The sequence below is a fragment of the Pelmatolapia mariae genome, linkage group LG13 (genome assembly GCF_036321145.2).
Source record: "Pelmatolapia mariae isolate MD_Pm_ZW linkage group LG13, Pm_UMD_F_2, whole genome shotgun sequence".
Taxonomy (NCBI): Eukaryota; Metazoa; Chordata; class Actinopteri; order Cichliformes; family Cichlidae; genus Pelmatolapia; species Pelmatolapia mariae.
The window spans coordinates 8,052,799-8,072,967 of record NC_086238.1 but is presented as its reverse complement, the minus strand read 5'-3'; the positions used below and the strand labels follow the sequence as shown (position 1 = coordinate 8,072,967).

At 40.8% G+C, this 20,169-nt stretch overlaps 1 protein-coding gene across 1 annotated transcript in view; it reads right to left on the bottom strand.

Moving 5' to 3' along the window:
- Positions 1-3,443: 3,443 nt before the first annotated feature.
- Positions 3,444-20,169, bottom strand: part of LOC134640139 (E3 ubiquitin-protein ligase NEURL1-like) — a 35,097-nt gene continuing 18,371 nt past the window's right edge. The window contains exons 4-6 of the mRNA XM_063491756.1: positions 12,820-13,539; positions 7,388-7,567; positions 3,444-6,752 (exon numbers count right to left, since the gene is read on the bottom strand). Coding sequence (XP_063347826.1) covers positions 6,508-6,752; positions 7,388-7,567; positions 12,820-13,539 — 1,145 coding nt within the window. The 3' untranslated portion in view covers positions 3,444-6,507. The remainder of the gene's footprint in view (positions 6,753-7,387; positions 7,568-12,819; positions 13,540-20,169) is intronic.

Below are 20,169 nucleotides of genomic sequence, written 5' to 3'. Positions count from 1 at the left end.
TATATATATACATATATATATATATATATATATATATATATATATATATATATATATATATATATATATATACATTCATGTGAAAAATGAAGTACACCCTTAGTGCTTCAACAGGAATTAGCAAGAGCATTTAGAGAGTGCATCTCCCCCAAAGGGCGAGAGCTATTGTCAGTTACCATGTTAGATGTTAAAGTTCATGACAGTGAACAGTTTGAAAGATTGTCAGGAGAAAGCCTCTTCTGTCTAAAAAGAACATGACAGCATGGAACTATTTTCTTTGGACGGATGAAACTAAAGTGGAGATACACAACATACCAACACAAACACCTCATACCGATTGCCAAGTATGGTGGTGGAGGGGAAATGAGTCGGTTTATTTTGCTGCCATAGGACCCGGGCACCTGATTCCTGAGTCTATTGTGAACTCCTCTGAATACCAAAGTATTCTAGAGTCAAATGTGATGCCAAGCTTGGCCAAAATTGAGTCATAAACAGTACAGTTTACTTTTTTCAAAAAGAAAAGAATCAAGATGTTGCAGTGGACCTGTCAAAGTCCAGACCAGAATTTAAATAAAATTATATGCTGGGACATATATAAATGCTTCAAAGAACTAAAGAAGGGTGGGCCAAATTTGTTCATCAGCACTTTGAAAGATTGCTAAAGTCATACATAAAAAGGATCCCTTCAAGTTATTGCTGCTAAAAACTGTTCTGAAGTTCTTTGAAAACTGTCTTTTTCACATAACTGCATTATTGAACAGCATTAATTATGTAAAATGGGATGTACATATAGTATTCTGATACTCCTTAAATGCTTCATTTTTAAAATTTTCTGTCTCATTCTTTTAGGACCTATCAAGGAAGAAAAAATAATGAGTCATCTTTCACACATATCAATTTAGAAAACCGATATTGTTGTAAAAGTGATAAACCAAAATGAGATTATTCCTGTCTGCGTTGCAGGTGTGTTTAGGGGCACTTCTTTATTGTGAGTGAATGTGATCATTATCATCTGAGCAGATTGAGAGCTAGAAGGGCACACTGAGAGGACATCCTCTCCCAAGGCCAATACCTTGTTTCACAAAAGCATTTTGATTCGGCACCCACCCACAAAAGGTTTTTTCTCTAAATACAGCTCTCCACCAAGTTTCATGACATTCCGGTGGGTAGTTTTTTTTGTATAATCCTGTTAACAGTTGACAGAAAGTATGATGGAATTCATTACCAGCCATAATCACTGGCAATAGGATACCCCTCAGTTCTCTTTCCACCTTTAACTTTGTAAAAGATCTCAGTATTGGATGTGTTTATATCTAGTTTCATTCCACATCTGTATATATATATATATAGCTCTAATACAGCTCAAGTGTTTTACCAGCCAGATGATTTCATTCAAATAAATTAGATCATCCTGGGCTGCTTAGGATTCCATTCATTTCTAATTGACAGCAGTACTGCTTTAGGAGAACCTGCACGTTTGACATTGGCTTTCATTCTGCGGTTGCTGAGCGACTTAATTTAGCATCAACTCGCAAAGCAAAAGTTTAAGTTACCAGTCTGGAGACGTATAATATTATCGCCTTCAGCTGCAATCAGAGAAACACCAAATCAAAACACTGGAGTGGTTTTCCAGTGTCAGACTCTGCATATTGCTGATATATTGGATTTGATTCCGGAATTGTAATAAGATTTACCGCCCACAGGAATTTAATGTGGAATATGTCCATCCCACTGTTGAGACTCGTGCAGTCATTGGCTTGGAACTGATTGTGGATGTCCATTCATAATCTTTATAACAAGTTAAATGTGCACAATTGCGTGCATGTTTATTTACTTGTGAATGCAAATGATGAATCACATGGGTAAGACTGGGAGAAGAAGGGAATGCATTACAGTATCGGGGACTTCAAATTTAAAAGCGATGTGTCCCTCATTGTGTCACCACAAGTATATGAAAATTAGCTGATAGTTTATGATGATGAAATATGGAAAATGTGATTTATAGCACCTGGAAAGAAAATATTTGATTAACTATATATATATATGTTATGATTAAAGAATGGTACTAGAATCTATATTTATGGCTAATGGTCAAAACTGATTCTATAAAATGAGATTCTTGTCAACCTACTGCCATTACTGTTTATCAAAAATGGACTTGCCATGTATTGACTGAGTTTTTGAATGAAATATTTGTTTTTTTCAAAATGCACTGAAAGCTTTTTAAATCATACTGTCTGTGTTTTCTGCCTGGCGCATAAGATGCTGGACATGTTTCTGGCCACTGGATGGCAGCAGCACTCAGCATCTTGGTGCAGACAAAGCACTGTATCACTGTGACCTTCACCTGTGCCTTCATCAGCTCAATAATTACTGTAAGGCTGAAAGTACTCATTTGATATCAGGGACTTTAAAACAAAAAAATTGCAGTTTTTAAATAACACTTTTCAGAGTCTGTCCCTCGACGCCACCAATCTGACTGAGGAAAAGATTTTTACATCACACTGAACACCAAAAGCTTAGTGCCTCGGCTGCAGCAGAGGAACAAACACAAACTCAGACTGTCTGATGTGTAGTTAAAATTCAAAATCGATAGTGCCTTGCCTTCTTGGAATACAAATTTAATACATTAATACAAGTTGATAGTTTGCGCGTTTGACCAAACAGCTGTCTAGAAGAGATACCATAACACAGCTCAAACACGTCTGGCAAGCCCTTAAGCCTTCACAAGGCCCACAGCCAGGTTCACTGAGAGGTCTGAGTGGAAAGTCTGTGTGTACACAGACACCAGCGAGATGTACTGTATTCATGTCACTTTCGCAGTCCCTGGTTGTGTATTTCCCTCTCACCTCTGAACACACTGCTGCCTGTTTCATGTCCGGACGTCGCAGGCTGTATTTGTGCCTATTGGAGTGCAGCTTAAAACCTTGCTGCATTAGAGCCAGGCCTGCAGGGTAGTAAATAACAGATGATGTTCACTCTGTCCAGGTCTACATACCACAACTCTAAACAGTTTCCCTGTGAGTTATAGCCATTTACTAAAAGCCATTGCCTTTGTTATTCATATAGTATATGGTGGGATGTTAGTCAAGTATACTACTGCAGAGAATGTTTGTGTTGGGCGCCTTTTAGTTCTCGAGCTATTGCCTAATTTGAATTTTCATGTACAAGAGGTAAATCTCCCATGAAACATTTGTATAATGTATATTTTGGGAAAAGGTAATGGCGCTAATGCACTTTCATTCCCCGTCTGTGCAAGATTGACTTCTTTTTTCCTGCTGTGCATAAAACAGAGAAAGCACCCCAGCAGTTAAATGGAAATGGTCAGTTTTCACTCTTTATTGTATCGAAAGAATTGCTCTGTGTGCTCTTTTCTTTCTTTCTTTCTTTTTTTTTTTTGTCATGTTATACAGTCATCGGAAATAACAGACAAAGAGGAAAGCCAGTGATTTAAATTTTATTTAACAAACAGAACATAATTAGCGAATTCAGAAACCACAAAGTAGCCCAGAAAACCAAAATAAAGAGCCAATTTTCTTGTCCAAAAATACACAATGCCCACCTTCACGTACTGCCTCATTCGGATTAGTTTGGTCACGTTTGGGGGGAAAAAGAAACTCTCAGAATCAACAGAACTACTCACAGGCCACAACACAATTTAAATACGCTCGATTAGGAGAAATATAATTTACCAAAAGGTAAAGCTAAACAATTCCAACTTTACATTTGATTTTCTCTTATTTGGCCTTTTGGGAAACTGATGAATAGATTGATACCACTCTCTTATTTGTCTGGAGATGCAGCTCACCCGACTCTGTAGAAAGGCAACAAGTACCTCCAAAAATATCACACGGCTGAAATCAAAGTGTACAAATTACACCATTCACCACTTTTCCAGAGGATGTGTGACAGATTTGGCGGCACTATTATTTGGCAGGGACGAGTTGGCAGGCAAACAGTGAAGCCTTCGGGGTGTTTGTTCAGGTAGGCCACGGTTTGACGTGGTGTGGCAAACTTGTAAGCAAACAGTTGCTTATTTAAATATCCATCAGTTGTGAAGTAGCATTATCATCTGGTTCTCAGTTTCTCTAATTTTTAGAGAAAGTAATATTTGATTTTCTAGCTCCATGAAGAGCAACAGACTGAGGTGACATCCCCAAAAGTCGAATGTTTCTCTCTGAAATCCTGGAAATGCTCAAGCAAAATTGAAATACCTCAAATTTGTAGTTAAATAGAGCGCTTGACTTAATGTACGTACCATGCAACCACCGGAGAGCGGTATGGATCATCTCATCTGAATCTTCACCGCAAAATGAAAATGCATTTCCCAAAATGTCAAACTATTTCTTTCAGTGAAAATCAGCTGACACAACCGCAGGGGCCTTTCAGGGAAATAAAAGTTTCCTTTAGTCTTTGTCTGCTAACCACAAAATAAACAATGTCCTTACTTTTTGGACACTACACCCACACATACGAAAGAAACAGTGATAATTTCTTATTGTAGCACTGAAAAATAAATAAACCTCATAATGTACAGTTAATATTACACTCATCAATACCATTTCATCCATTTCAAACGTTCAGCAATGCTGGATTTCTGCTAGGTAATATTTGGTCAGAAAGGAAAACAAACCCAGGTAGAAATGTACACGGTGAGCATCTCTCAACGCTCACAACTAATTTCCAGTATTGTACACTGTAGTGACACAAATATTTCATTAGTAGCAGTGAATAAAAAGCACACGCTGATATTAAGCACATTGATGCGTTTGCTTCCAATCTTTTCCTGCTTCCACCTGTGGCTCCAAGATAAAAAAGGACCTCGGCATCTCTCTAGGTTTTCACAGTGAGCAGCCTAACTTTGTCCAAGCTTCTCTTTTTTAAAAGGCACACTAGAAAACTTAGCCGTCCTTCAAATGTTCCACACAGTAACTGCCAATTTTTCCCCACAAGACGACAAGCTCGAAAAGAAATCAGCACTTACTACTTTAAAGATGAGCAATGTTTCAGCGAGGCCAGAGTAACACCTGAACATATCTTGTGTTTCTTAACATTTCAAAGCAGTACATAATGCAAGAGATTAGTCAAGTGAAAATGTCCTTGGAGTTTGCTTTTACCGATGGAGAGCAGCACTCAGAAACTGATATGCAAATGACATTTTTTTACACAAATGTCCCACAATAACAAGCTACATCCTTGCCACTGATGACAAACTTGCGATTTTTTTTAAATTTCCAATCCGCTCAAGGACACATAAATATGTCATAACTGAAAGCAATTATTCACGTTCAGTTTCGATACATGAAAGAGACGGGCGTAACCTGAAGTAAGAGGAGCCATCTGTAACTTATGTGGGATTTCGTATGATTCTTTCAGGGATGAAGAGGTTGATTCATCATCTTCATGTGCTCTTTCAGCATTTTAAAATGCTTCCCTGCCCACCACTGTTTATTTGGATGACTTTTGTGCAATTATAGCATCCAGCAGGCTTTAGCAACCAGCCAGAGATGGTGTGAACGGCTGCCAAGAAGCAGGACATGCAATCCACGCAAGTCCCTCATTTTACAGGCTTTCTAAAGTTGTATCTGGTACGTCTGCGTGAACATTTTCTTTACCCTGACATGCAGCAAAGATGCTCCTTTCTTCCCTGTCTCCATCCCAAACGTACAACATCCTCTCTCCTCCTTCCTCCTCACTGATTTACATGCTCATTCACCGCCAGCGTGACCTTCTGCGGTGACAACGTTCACACTTTTTTACCCTTTGCGCAATCTTGCTTTGCCTGACATTCACAGAAGCACAGCAGGTGGTGAGATATTCAGCAGAACACTTCATTTATAACCCAACAGAGCTCCCTTTCAGGCTTTTCTTCAGCCTGTAGGGTCAGACATTTCTTTGTGTTTTATTGCTAGAGAAGCACTTTCACCACAAACACACCACACTCGCCACATTCTTTCTCTGTCTTTCTACTCATTCCTCACCGCGATCTGATCTTGCCATGAGCTTCTACTTAAAAAAAACCAAAAAAAAAACACTTTAACCAAGGCGGCCTGAAAAACTGCGATGGAGCAGCTGGTGAAACCACAGATTTATTTCTCCACTCCTCTGGACAATTTTACTTCTCATAAAACTAGCCAGCAGCGATGGTATCACCAGCAGACTGATGAGCTACTGTGGCGAAGTAGGACAGATGCCTCTTCAGATTACTTCTTCTCTTCAGTGGAAGTAGGTCAAGGTGTGTTGTTGTTGTGCTGTTACTACACAAAAATGTGTCTCCGTTGATCACACTGTACGTTTGGATTGATCTCTGATGAATCTCAGTGGGCCAACTGTTAGCTTGCCAAGGATGTGCATTAGACATGATATAATTAAAAAGCTTTAATGGTGGAGTTTAAAGTACCTGAGCCAGACTGCACACGCAAACGATCAAGGCTTGTGCCGTGTCTTTACAAAGTCTCACATGGCTTTGACAATGTGCCGAGCTGAACCTGACATCGCCTATCGAGCCTACGTGCTCCGGTAGGTCTTGATGATATCTTTGATTGTCCTCCTGCAAATGGGGCAGCACGCGTTGGCCATCTTCTTGAGTTTGAGACCGCAGGCGTAGCAGAGACACATGTGCCCACAGGCGTAGAGGACCGTGTCCACTGCATTCTCATAGCAGATGGTGCATTCATCACTCCATGAGCTGGAGCAGGATGGGAAGGTGGGGGACTCTGGATGGTTAGAGAATGGAGAGCTTGGGGTTGTACCTGGGGTGACAAAAGAAAGCCATTAGAGATTTGTGAGTCTGAAGGTGAGGCAGAAAAACGGAAGAAACCTTCCAGGTAGTTCACCCAGACAGATTCAGCTCTGCTCAATGCGACGTACCCTACATCCAACGCATCTTTTATTTAAGCTGTCAGCACTATTCCCCTATTTTTCCTGCTAATGAAGCTTCAGGACAACTTTATGCAAGAATAACTGAGTGCGCACTCCAATCATCACTCCTGCTGCCGCCATTATATGTCAGGAGTTTTGCTGTCATACTGCCAGCAGCTTGGGACGGTAGTGATGTCAAGGATCGCTGCTTCACATCACCAAGGTAAATATTTGCTTCATGCACTGACGTGCTTATCGTGACTTGACGTCTTGGTGCTGTTCAGTCAGCGTTTGCGTGCTGCTGGCTGTTTCACTGCTCTGTTGCACCTCTGCATTTTAATAAATTTAAATTTCATGAACAATTTTTTTTATAAACACAATGGAAAAATCTGGAAAAAAAAAAGGCATGTGGATATACTTGAATCGGAGACCATGACCTGGCTTGTAAAGATGTCACGAGAAAAGCAAACTTCTCCGAAAAGGTACGCAAAGAAAGGAAAGAAAAAAAAAAACCGCTTGGACAAACCTGTTGAGGAGGAAAAGAGCGTGTGGTAGTTGGAGTTGAGACTTGAATTGAGGTTGATATTCAAAGGAGTGTTGAGGTTGGACTCAGAGTTGCCACTACAAAGCATTGTGGGTGTGTTTGGTGTACATGATGGAGAGCTGGGCACCGATGGGCCTCGCAGGTCTGGGTGCTGAGATGAGCCTGGGGATAGAGAGGAAACAATACCTTTATAGAAGTATTCAAAAGTGCCAAAGTTTCACATGCAAAGATTAAACATTTCACTTTTCAATCGTCTGCATCTTTGAGAGTCAGAGCTGATAATTAGCTAATGTAGGAGGTTTGATGTCTTGTTACATCTCTGTCGCTATCTCAGCCTGTCATTCTCTCCCTTACACGTACGTCAAATATTCTCTATCACCAAGCAGATGACTTATGAGTCTACAGTGTGTGTGTGGGTGTGTGAGTGAGTCAGGAGCCTATGAGTTGATGTAATCTCCCCTCACCCCACTTTTCCTTCTTCCTTCATGAGCCCACGATACCTCTGGGTAGGGTACAAAAAACCCCCCTCTCTACAGACGCTCTCTTGCGCGTCCCGTGTGATGTGTCCCCATCCGCACCCCATAACTACAGGCTCTGGCATCAGTTCTTATACTGGCACTCCATCTCTCCTCACAGAAGAGCGTACCGACCCCGATTTCACAGACAGACAAAATCTGATCAAGTCTGCCTGGCAGTCATGTAGCATTGTTGTTTGCACATTGTCCTTCAACTGACCATGGCAGAAATACTGCTACACAGTTGGTTTGGTCACTTACTTGGCGCCACCATGCTTCCATGTGTCAAATTATCTAATGTCAGTGGTTTTCATTCAATTCCACTATTTGCTTATCCAAATTTTCTTACAATACAATGTGGAGTGGAGAACAAGAAAAAAAAGAAGAACCACAGATGGTGGGAAAATGCAGGAAAAAAGCAAAACGCTGTAAATTCACAAAAAAAAAAAGGAAGGGAAAACGTTAATAGGGTTTGTAAAATGTATACAGTTTGTTGCGTAACTCTAGCTACGTGCCCCGATTCGCTGCCCTGAACTCTGATGCCTTTTCCTTGGACCACTTGAACCGCTGCAGTTCAGTTTCAGCCTATGTAAACAAGTCATAGTAGCTTTTTAATCATGCAACCACCAGTGTGTTTGTGTGAAAGAAAGAAGGAAAAAAAATCAGTAGATGGAGCAAAGTCTGCATGAACACACTGCTTCTGGTTATCCGTGCTTAAACGTTCCCTAATTTACTTGCATTTAGGGTCAGCGCTGGGACTGATGATCGCAGCACTTTGCTGAGACACACTCTTCTCAGAGTCATCTGTTTATTTATTCATAAAGTTATTATATATTTTAAAGTGAGAGGACGTATGCATACAATAGCATTTAAACGGTACTTCATTAAGCGCTTATGTGGCAGCTCTGAGTTAATGTGTTGGTGAACTCCAATAAGGCCGAATGGATAACCTTCTTGTCTATTCATGTACCCTTCTATCTTCTCTTGTATTATGCATTTATGGCTGGCTGTGAGATCGTGAGTATGTGTGTCTTTGGTTGTGCTGGCAGTGCAGGAGACTTATTTGTGGTTGAGCATGTGTATAGTGGCTTTCAACACTTGTTTATTTACGCATCAAGCAATTATGGATGAACGTTAGCATTCCTCCACCAAACCTAAGTTTGATATTCGCTCTCCTTTTAGCCCTGTTTTACCCCCCACTTAACTCCTCCATGCACCCAGTACTGCATATTTTCTTTTAGCAACTAGCTTATGTGCTAGTACAGTGAACTCACTGCCATGCTAAACGCGTTTTCCTGGTGTCAGGTATGAGGGAAACTCCTTTTTTAACTGTGTTTTTGTCCCCATAAATTTTGCTAAAGGTTGACTAAATATTATTCTTTCTTATCACCATACTCCAAAATCCAAACAATTATGAGTCGGCTCTAGTTACTGCAGTGCAGCCATGGGTTTTATATTAACGATGGATGTCATACCAGCATTTAAAAGAAAACAAACAAGCAAGACATAAGGAGGCGGAGGAGGAAAGGCAGCCAGATCATAAAACATACCCTGCTTTGTCTTCTATTTTACTCTAAATGGGACCATAATTTAGAAAATGAACATCATGTAGTATTAAAGAAGACCTGAATCTAGTGATTGAGACCACAAACTCACTGGAAAAGTATTTGATGAGATCATGAAATTAGTAGTAGGGTCATTTTCTCGTACTATCAGATTTCATTTGGGAACCAAAGAAGCGGCCTTCTGCTGGCCATCTGAAAGATTGTTAGATTTTGAAATTCTGTTTTGACAGCAAATAGAAAAATGCTGCAAAAGCACACAAGAAAACAATAGAAGTGGAACATAACTCACAAAAACAAAATAGGAATTTTTTGGGGGCGACAATAACGTGAAGCAACAGCTGCAGAAGTGACGAACTAGCAGTAAACGGCTAATAGCAACATGTATCTACAGGATTATATGAATAATGCACTTGCATCTACTTCTCCATCATAACACTGATGAACCTTTTGCTTCCTTTAAGCGTGTCTCAATGCAGTCCTTCACTTGCTTTGGTTTCTTTCATTTCTGCAGCTGTTCTGTCACGTTAGCGTCACCGTGTTTTGTGAGATTTGTTGGTTTTTTTTCTACTTCTGGTGTGTTTTGCCCAGAGACAGTGCTCCTGACTGGACAGTTTTTTTGTGAACACTAGAGTCCATCTGGGACAAACATCTATATAACATTAAGTCACTTAAATCACCTTTTCTCCCAATTCTGACGCTCAGTTTGAATTTCAGCAGGTTATCTCGACCATGTCTATATGTCTGAATGCATTTGGTTGCTGATGTGTGATTGGCTGATACACAAGCAGCCGAACAGGTGTACTTAACAAAGTGGCTGGTGACTGTACAGTCTATTCATAGCCAACGCATTAAGCTCCACAAGCAACACCAAGTGGCATGATACAAGCTGTCCTGTCCTACTGGTGAAGGATGGAGCTGTCTGCAAGAATACCTGCAGAGTTTTCTTGCATCAACTACATTTTTTGATATTTTCATTGATCAAAATTAACATAAATATGTAAGGCACAATTTTTAAAAGATGCCAGTTCAGCAGCTAATTCTGAGTAACTGCCAGGCATCTAAAACAGAGTGCTAAAAAATAAGTAGCATTAGAATACATTTTTTTATACTCATACTATTACTATAGATCACAACTTAATAACAAATGGTTCATTTAAACCCTAATTTAAGAAGAGGTTACTTGCTGTGGGGAGCACAACCACAAAAATGGACTGAAAGAAGCTGGAAGCTCTGTGGTCAGAGTTAGGTGATAATTCTCTGCCGAATCTTTCTTGAAAATAGTTAATAAATTACAGCTCATATATGTATTAATCACATTTACAACTGAAATTAGCATGTAATTACACGAGTAGACCCTTAGACCGACCCATGAAAAGATCAAATCGCTGTTTCTGAGATAACATGGACAAAATGACCACGTGAGAGCAACAGTCTCCCATCTGTTCCGCTTCACGGGCTTGACAACACCCAGCCACGACAAACTGTCACTTGCCTCACTGGCTAGATGTTTCCATGGCAACTCATGGCGTGCGGGATGCTGCGAGTGGGTGAGCAGAGACGTCACAAATGCACTCCCCACAGCTGGAGTGGGTAATGACTCGAAGAATGCTCATACCCCCAAAGAATCAGGACGGGGGGGAGAAAGAGGAAGAAAAAGGCAGAAGGAAAAGAGGAAGTACAGAGACGACTCGAGGACCAGTGTGACAGGAACTGGCTGTGGGTGGAAAACCCAGCATTGCAATTCTCCATGCAATTACATTTTAATAATGCATATGGAGGGCATCATGAGGAGCGATCACAGGCACCCTCCTGATACATAATGCTGACTGCTGGGAGCCCACGCAAGACAGAAATAACCTCTTCAGTTCCTGGTCTGACTGACTACATGAAAGCAGAGAGAGCAGAGAATCCACAGATGAATTATTATAGAAAAAAAACTAACCAACCAGAGTATTTTGACCCCCTTTTTCATCTCAAATGTTAGATTTTCTATGAAAAGATGTCTATCCTGTAATTCTGAGCTGTAAGAAAACTGTTCTCTAAAAAATTACTCCAGGAATTTATCAAGACTTAATCTGCGATGAAGATAAACAGATCACAAGCACTCACTTATGATTCCTGCCCACTGTGATATTTTACAGATACAGGCAAATAAACTATGTCCAAGCTCCAGCTTATAAAAATTCAAAATTGAAAATCCTTAAAGTGCAGGAGACTTACCACTGAGGAAATCAAAATAAATATTTCAATCTTAACCTCGTTCTGCACAAAATGAGGGCAGATGCTGAATGTCAAATGACCTAGAAAAATAACCTTTTAATGACACGAGGGCCTTCAATTTTTCACCTACAGTAAACCCTGTTTTGAAAATCTCCCAAAGAGATTCAAGTATGTACAGAGTAGACTGATTACATGCTCTGAAGAGTTGAACAATCAAGTGATCTGTAGCTCTTGGACAGAGCCTGAAGGCAAATCAATTTCCTCAAAGCTCCCTGAAAAAAATCTGTTTTTACTCAGTCATAATCACTACAGCATTTACATATAACCCATATCATTTCATTTCCAACCAAGAAATTATTTTGGAGAGCGCAATTATGTGTTCCTACTTTTTTCATTCTGAGTCCTAAACTGTGTACGCACACCCACACTTTTAGTTCAGAGTACCTTCAGGTAACGCCACGTTACCACTGTGTGAAATCTGCTGGAATCAAACCCAGCTGATACGAGGTCTGTTCATCCGACGGTACAAAGTTAACATTCACGGGCAAATCGTGGGGGTTGGATGTAAATTCCAAAAGCGATATATGAGTTGATAAAAAGGCAGAGAGCAGCCCCAGACAACAGAGGAGGGAGAAACTATTTCATGACTTGACTGAGTGGGAATTCAGCTTCCAAAGGTCATTCCACGATCACACACTCAGTTAAGAACGGAAAGTTACAACTGACACCCTGCAAAGATCTGTGAGCACATCTGATTTCCTTGAACGAAGATTTAATTATTCAGAAGGAGGAAAAAGGAACAAAAATCTTGAAAAACTGAAATCTAATAAAAGACTGAAATCTAATTACCAAAAATTCATTTTCTAAAAGGGCTGTGACTCGACAGTTAAACATGGCTTCAATGCAAGCAGCTCTTAGGTAAAAAAAATCTTAGTGTTTTCTGAGGGAGTAATAACAGTGATGGAGTCCATTCTTGTGATAGCTTAGGTTTTTCCTGAATTTGTTCTAATCCAAATTTGATTTAAGAACATAAAAATAGATTTTTAGGTATCACACACACACACACACACACACAATGAAAAGATAAAAACATGAAAAGATCAACTGAATCTACCTAAAATCCTGAGTTGTGTGATGGTGCCGTGCAGACCGAAGAACATCCAGAGAGGCCTTGAGTTATCGACGCACAGCTGCATCCCTGCACTGGCGCCATTATGGCTCATCATAACCTCCCCCTCTGCGTTCACCACAAAGCCCAAGATATCGCCGCTGTGGAGTGGCATCGCTACGCGACGCACAGCCCAGAATTCCTTGCGGTCAACCAGGGACTCTGGGTTAGACGGCAGATCAATGGGCCTCAGGGTGGCGGGGTCACAGGATGTCACGCCATAAGAAAGCGACCCGGGCCGCGAGACACCTGCTTTCACCTTCACAAATACAGTCTCTGAGCAGCGCATTGGTCGGCTGGTGAACACCAATGTCCTTTCATCACCGCGGTGATCCAGCCGAGCCACCGTGTGCTTATCCAACACGGTTACGTGGATGCCGTGCACCGAGTGAAAGTGCAGATCATTGTCCAAATGGCTGGGCAGAAGCGAGCACTGCTGTGAGTTCTGTGAGTTTTGGGGCACATGGCAGGAGGAGGAGGAGCTCAGGGGCTGTAGCTGCTCCTCATCCTCATCATCTTCCTCCAGATGCATCTCTTGCTGCTGCAGGCTCAGGTCACACAGGCTGACGGAGAGGCGAGGGTCACCACTGCTTCGCTGAATGGCGGTCCGGTGGGCGGAAGCGAGAGAACGAGGACGCAGGCAATCCAGTGGGACCATCTCGCTGTCTGTGGGAAAAAAAAAAGAAAAAAAAAAAGAACACACACACACAGCGATGTTATGTAATCACTTGTTTGTGGTGGGGGTTTTTTTTTTTTTTTACAGAGCACATTCAAATCTAAATTCATGCACACTGCCTTTATTTGTTCTCTAATAATTTTTATTTAGATAGCGTCCTAACTTGCAGCACTGTGGCTTTACAGCTGCAAAAAATGAATCAATTTTCAGTCTTTGCAAGTGGAAAACAGAGTCAGGAGGACTAAACGAAATTAATGTAGCCACTTAGTATTCTGCATATTTCCTTGTATAACACTATTTTGTTTTATATCCTCAGTCTGTACACTGTTTATTCATCACACCTGCCACTCTAAACAAATGGTGGCTTCCGGCTTCTCTGTTTTATAACATATTCATTCTAAAGCTCTCTCTGCACTAAGGCTTCAAAAGTATGAACAAAATTTTTCAATGTTTATATGTTCCCGAAACATATCAGCACTTTAAGTGGGGGAAAGCTATAGCTGCAGGCCCAGTGGCTCCATCACAGTAGGACATAACAGCTTTATGTAACACTGAAGGAAAAAGAGGTCTTGTGTTTGAGGCCCTGTCTCGCTGTCTCTAGCTCAGGGTCCTGTGGTTTCTTTTGCTTGTTTCTTACAGTCATGGTAAAAAGAAAGTACACCCTCTTTCAGTTCTGAGGTTTTATGTATCACAACATGATGGAAATACACTGGTCTCTCACACATCTTAAAATTAAGTAAATGCAACCTCTGCTGAACCACATGACATGAGATTTGCGCTGTGCCATTACTTATTCAACAGACACTGCGCCAACATGCAGCCACAGCGTGTGAAAAACTACGGACATTTTTACTGCTTCAAGTAGGAATTAGGAGGGTAAGTAGGAGCCAGGTGCTGCTCATTAAATGCACTTGATTAACTGATCATCAGCAAGTGTGAGCACCTCTATAAAAGCAGAAGATTTAGCAGTTGGCTGCTCTAGTATATTCAGGTATATGTTAACACAATGCCAAGGATGAAAACTTATCTTAGAAAGTCAATTACTGCTGCCCATCAATCGTCCTAGGACATCCCAGCTAATTCTGCTAAAGGTCAGATTGTACAGTGCAACAAACCTAAAAGCTACATCTTAGACCCTAAAGGCCTTAGTTAGCAAGTTACATGTTGAAGTTCATGACCTGTCCAACAGCTAAAGCTTGCCAAATTAGGTCATGCAACAGAACAATGACCTCAAGGACAGCAGCAAATCTGCAAAAGAATGGTTGAAAAAGAAAAGCGATTTTCCAGTCAAAGTCTTGAATTCAACCCGAATGAAACTGTAGGTGGACCTTAAGAGAACTGTGTATAAAACAAATACCTGCAAATCTCAATGAACTGAAGCAATGTAAAGAAGACGGGGCCAAAATTTCTCAGCAATGATGTGAGAGACTGATAAGGTCATTCAGAAAACAATTACTTCAAGCTGTTACTGCTAAAAGTTGTACAAGCTACTGAATCACGGGGTGTATTTAATATTTCACACACTGCTTCTGCATTTGGGCTTAGTTTTTGTTAAATAAATGATGGAACAGTGGAAACTGCTGTGTGTCATTTTACACCTAAGGCTAGATTTAAATAATTTTAATAGGTGCTAAAGAAAGATGATTTTTTTTAAACTATGTCCTGATATGTTAAAGCTTAGAACTGATAAAGGGTGCACTATTTTTTTTCTACCATGACTCTAAGTGTGCAAGTGAGACTTACCACAGCTCTAGTCCTCCGAGCCTTTAATTGCAAAGATTATATTTCCAAAAATTTACTGAAGCCAGTTTATATATAGTCTTTGTCAGAGAGTAAAACCATATGTATACATCAAAATAGCTACCACAAGTGTTTACAAAACAAACTCCCTCAGCACCAGCAACTTAATATACCTCTGTCTACTGGTGACATTTTCAGCTATGTGTCTGGATGCTAAAATCAGCTTTTTTCCAATCGTTGAAAGGTAAAGGGACTCCTAAAAACGGCATTACATGTCTCTCCATGCTCTCCACCCACCTCACAAATAGGCCTTCCTGTGCTAAATCTGCTCACTGTAAAATAGAAACCACACAGGAGCATCATTAAAAAAAAGAAAACACAACGTGAGTGTGCTTTCCATGCACACAGTCACTGCAAACAGATCATCTACATCATGGCACGCTTGGGGACACAGAGCCATATTTAACACGGCCATCTACAACAAGCTAAAATTAGGCTGATTGGACATCTGAGGAGAGCAAGCAGAGGGCAGGCTGAGAGATGAGTGACATGACGGCTCCCAGCCTCGATCTACTTTGGGCTTTCCCTTTGAGAAGTGGATGAAGAAGGAGAGCGCAGCAGGGGACGACCTGACAAAAAAAAAAATAGGGTAGGCACTTGAATGAAAGGGCAGATCTCAACATCTCTCCTTTATCAAACAAAGATGGCACATCTCCGGCTAGCCTCTGATAAAGCGCTTGACATTCATTACTACCTCAGTCAAGAGCGTGCACGACCAGGCACGAGAGTCTTATTATTAGCCGCCTTATCATCTTCAAGGCAAAGTTAGCCGACTTATAGGAGATAATTTCTATTCTTGCTATTAAAGCTTCCTGCGGTTCACAGTTTTGGTTTCTGAGATTGGCGCAGCACTCAAGCCAAGCTGTGAGGGGAATAGTTAGTAACATTCAAAGAAATTTCAAGGGCTTGTGATAAAAAAGATATACAAAAGATAAAAGAAGACCAAACAAAGAAAGACAAAGACGTGAGGCAACTAAATATGTATGACCTCTTCCTGGGTTTAGCCTGAAAAGAGTCTGGGAAAGAATTTTACTCATGAAACTTTTGACAAAATATGAAAATCTTTGGGTAATACATGGTGAAGCTTGAAACACCTAATACACCACATTTATCTTCTGTCTGATAAAATGTGCTTATGTATGTCTATCAAAATGGTTAAAACTACCACAGGGGGTACTAGGACTGAGTGTGAGCAAAAGTAAGACAGAGATTTGATTACAAGCATTAGATCCACATACAGGAGGCAAGAGACACTACGTTTCAGAATTTAGAGTAAAAGTAATGAATGATGTGCTGAAATCCTTAGAAACAAATAATGGATTAATGGCTCAAATGCACTCACTGGCCACCTCACTGGGTACACCTGTTCAACTGGTTGCTAGTCCAGATATTTAATCAGCCAATCACACTGAACGAAACAAATGCATTTAGTCACGTACACATGGTCAAAACAATGTCTGAAATTCAAACCAAGTATCAAAATGGGGAAGTAAGATGATTTAACTGTCTGTGAATGTAGCATGGTTGTTGGTGCCAGACGAGCTGGTCTGAGTATTTCAGAAACTGCAGATATACTGGGATCTTCTCATAAAACCATCTCCAGGGTTTGCAGAGACTGTTCCAAAAAAGAGAAAAAACCCAGTGAGCTCAGTCCTGATGAAGAAAATACCTTGTTGATGCCAGAGGTCAGAAGAGAATGGCCAGAATGCTTGAAGCTGGAAGACTGAGAAAATGTTGCCTGGTCTGATGCGTCTCAATTTCTGCTCTGACATTTGGTAGGGTAAGAATTTGGCATGGACTATCCTTCCTTGAATGTGTGGGTGATTCTTGGCATGCTTTGGATCCCTTAGTACCAAATGAGCATCGTTTCAAGTATTAGTGCTGACCATCTCCATCCTTTTATGGCCTGAGTGTACCCATCTTCTGAAGTCTGCTTCCAGCAGGATAACAAAGCTTAAATGATCTCAAACTGATTTCTTGAACATGACTCAAATAGACTCCATAGTCTCCAAGCCACCAAATAAAGCAGCTTTGCCATTGCGGAGATTCAGACCACGGATGTGCAGCAACCGTGTGATGCTATCATGTCAGCATAGAGCAAAATCTCTGAAAAAACTGTTTCCGGCACTTTGTAAATGTACGCCACAAACATTTAGGGCAGCAAAAGGGTTTCAACTCAGTACTAGCAAGGACCATATGTTAAAAGTGTTAGCTAAAAGTACTGGATACAAATGAAAACTGTTCTAACAAAGCAAATTCATAAACCTGTGAATTTCCGCACACACACACACACCTTTTTGTAACTATAAACCCTTTGGTTGATGAAGAACTAACTCTTCCTTACAATCTGCACTCTCAATAAAATGTCGCACACATACACACACACAGTCTTCTGAATTATGTGAGAAAATTAAGCACGGTACCAACAGAAAATTCATTGCAGCTTAGAGTAACAATTTTTTGAGTCGTAACAGCTGGCAGTGCTCCAGTGGTTTCTTTAATAGCATGTCCTAAACATAATGGTAATTATGTTCTACTTCGAAGTTCATGTCCTTAAAGCTTTTGAATAGTCTGAATTCTGTTTTTTTCTTCTTGGTTCTGGGACAAAAAACAATACTGAAATGATTAAGTGCATGGCTGCAATTGCCCCAGTAGCATTAAGAGGCCTTTTAACAGCTCCAGCTTCTTGGTCCCAGGAGAAGGAAAAAAAACACTATTTGAAAAGAGGAACACATACCAGACTGATACTGCAGGGTCAGCGGCTGACCGCTTTGACTCCGGCTCTTTATTCCATCATTGTAGCTGTGAGAAAACATCAGTAATCAGAGTAGCTCAACTCCTACTACACATTATGGGGACATTTCTTGGCTTTGAGAAAGCAAGAACACATCCATGCCAAAATATACACCTGTAGGAAAAAAAAGTAGTCCACAGAGAGATAAACATCCCTCTGCCTCTTGCGTTGTTACACATTCAAACAAGTCCCAACATTCACAGGCATAATGTCTTCACACCGCCTGGAAAAACCTGTTTCTGGAGACGATATTTCATGTGCAAGGATGGAGGCTGTAACTGAAAACGAAATCCTGTTTTACTGTAAACACAAGCCAGTTTAACAACAAACAAACAAACAAACTGCAGACAGACAAACACAGTCTAAACAAACAGCATGCTTTATATTAAGAGTTAACTGAGCTAATTAGTTAGAGCTAATTAAGTAACTAACTTAATTACTCACAAGTAATGCACGTATTGCAATAGAGCTGTTTTTTTTATGTACATTCTCTTTTTTGGGGTATGCTGTGCCTCTTTTAGTCATGGACACCTCTCAGTCAGGCAGTGGCGTGGCACTATATAGATGAGGGAGATTTCTTCCTCTTCCTTGCACTGGTAGAACGAGATTAAGAGGCATTTTGGTCTTTTTATGAAGCTGCAACCTCTATACAAGGTCAGCAGCACCGACTGTGTGCATGTGCATATATGTGTGTGCGATTGGGGATTTGCTGTAAGTATGCATGCATTGCAGAGCTATCCAGGGCTCTGTCTGCAATGACTGAGTGAAGTCATCCGTCATAAGAGAGGTGTTTGGCGAGGGTTATGCGCCTGTCCCAAAAAGGAAAGGGATGGGCTTCCGCTTATCAAAGAAAGGAAAAAAAACCCCTGACTGAGCTCACTAAGGAAAGTGTACGTGAAGCAAGAGGGTCTAAAAGCTATGACAGTGATACACGGTAGGACCCCATGTGCAACAAAAGCCACATATGTTGAGAGACCAAGTTAAGCAATTGGTTTTTAGAATTTATGATTGTGATAGTGAAATAGTGAAAAGTAAAGGGCAGACGTTGAAGGGAGAAATGGCAGCAGATGAAGACACTGCTGAGCACTTCAAGGGCACAGTTTCCTCTAAGTCAGCCTTCTGAAACTGCCTGTAATGCAGTATTATACACAGCCTTACTCATCTTAGGTAATTCCACATTGGACAACCATCCACTGCTTGATGAGGTGTCTCAATCTGAAACACATTTCTCCAATTATTGATTCATCTCATTGTTTTGGTGAAAGTAATATCGAGAGAACATCTGTGCACACATCGACACACAGGAAAGAGAGCACGCTTTCACGTCTTCACCGGGTCATCTGAAAGTGATTAGCCTCCTCTCCAAAGGCTTCCCCCGGTACAGTCCAGCTTCCTGGATCCAAACCTGACAGGCTCCATTACGATTTCTATTTTGATTTCCTGAAAATCTGTTCGATTCCATCTGCACCGATTAAATCCCAGCTGAAGCATAATAGCCTGGCCAGCGGCATTTATTTTGGTTCAACAAATCAAATGAATTCCAAGCCCTGAGATCACCAGAAACAGAGCTCTCATAAATAAGTGGACTCTAATCCCAGTGTGTACACTCTGGCAGATGTTAGGTCAAAGGACAGCCCTTTAGTTTATATCAAGCCCCTTATTTAATTGTAGCTGACTGTCTGGCAGATTGAATTTACTTAGTTATAATCCAAGTAAAAACACTCAAAAGTGACTTCGAGAATACAGTGCTATAGGGAGCTGTACACTTCTGTCCTCCACTCACACCTCACCGGCCTGTAGGAGAGGATGTGTGATTAAAATACATGTAAACAAAAAGCTGAACATGCCATTCCTGGGTGTATGTGCAGCATTAACAAAATAACTGCTTGGAGATGAATGGACACATTTATGCAATCACTTAACAGTGGCTTTAAAAGAGTGGAAATATAAGCGACAAAAAACTGTCATGAGAAATGGGAAGCGCTAATGGGCCATAATGTTGCGTAACACTCATGCACTGTGTCTT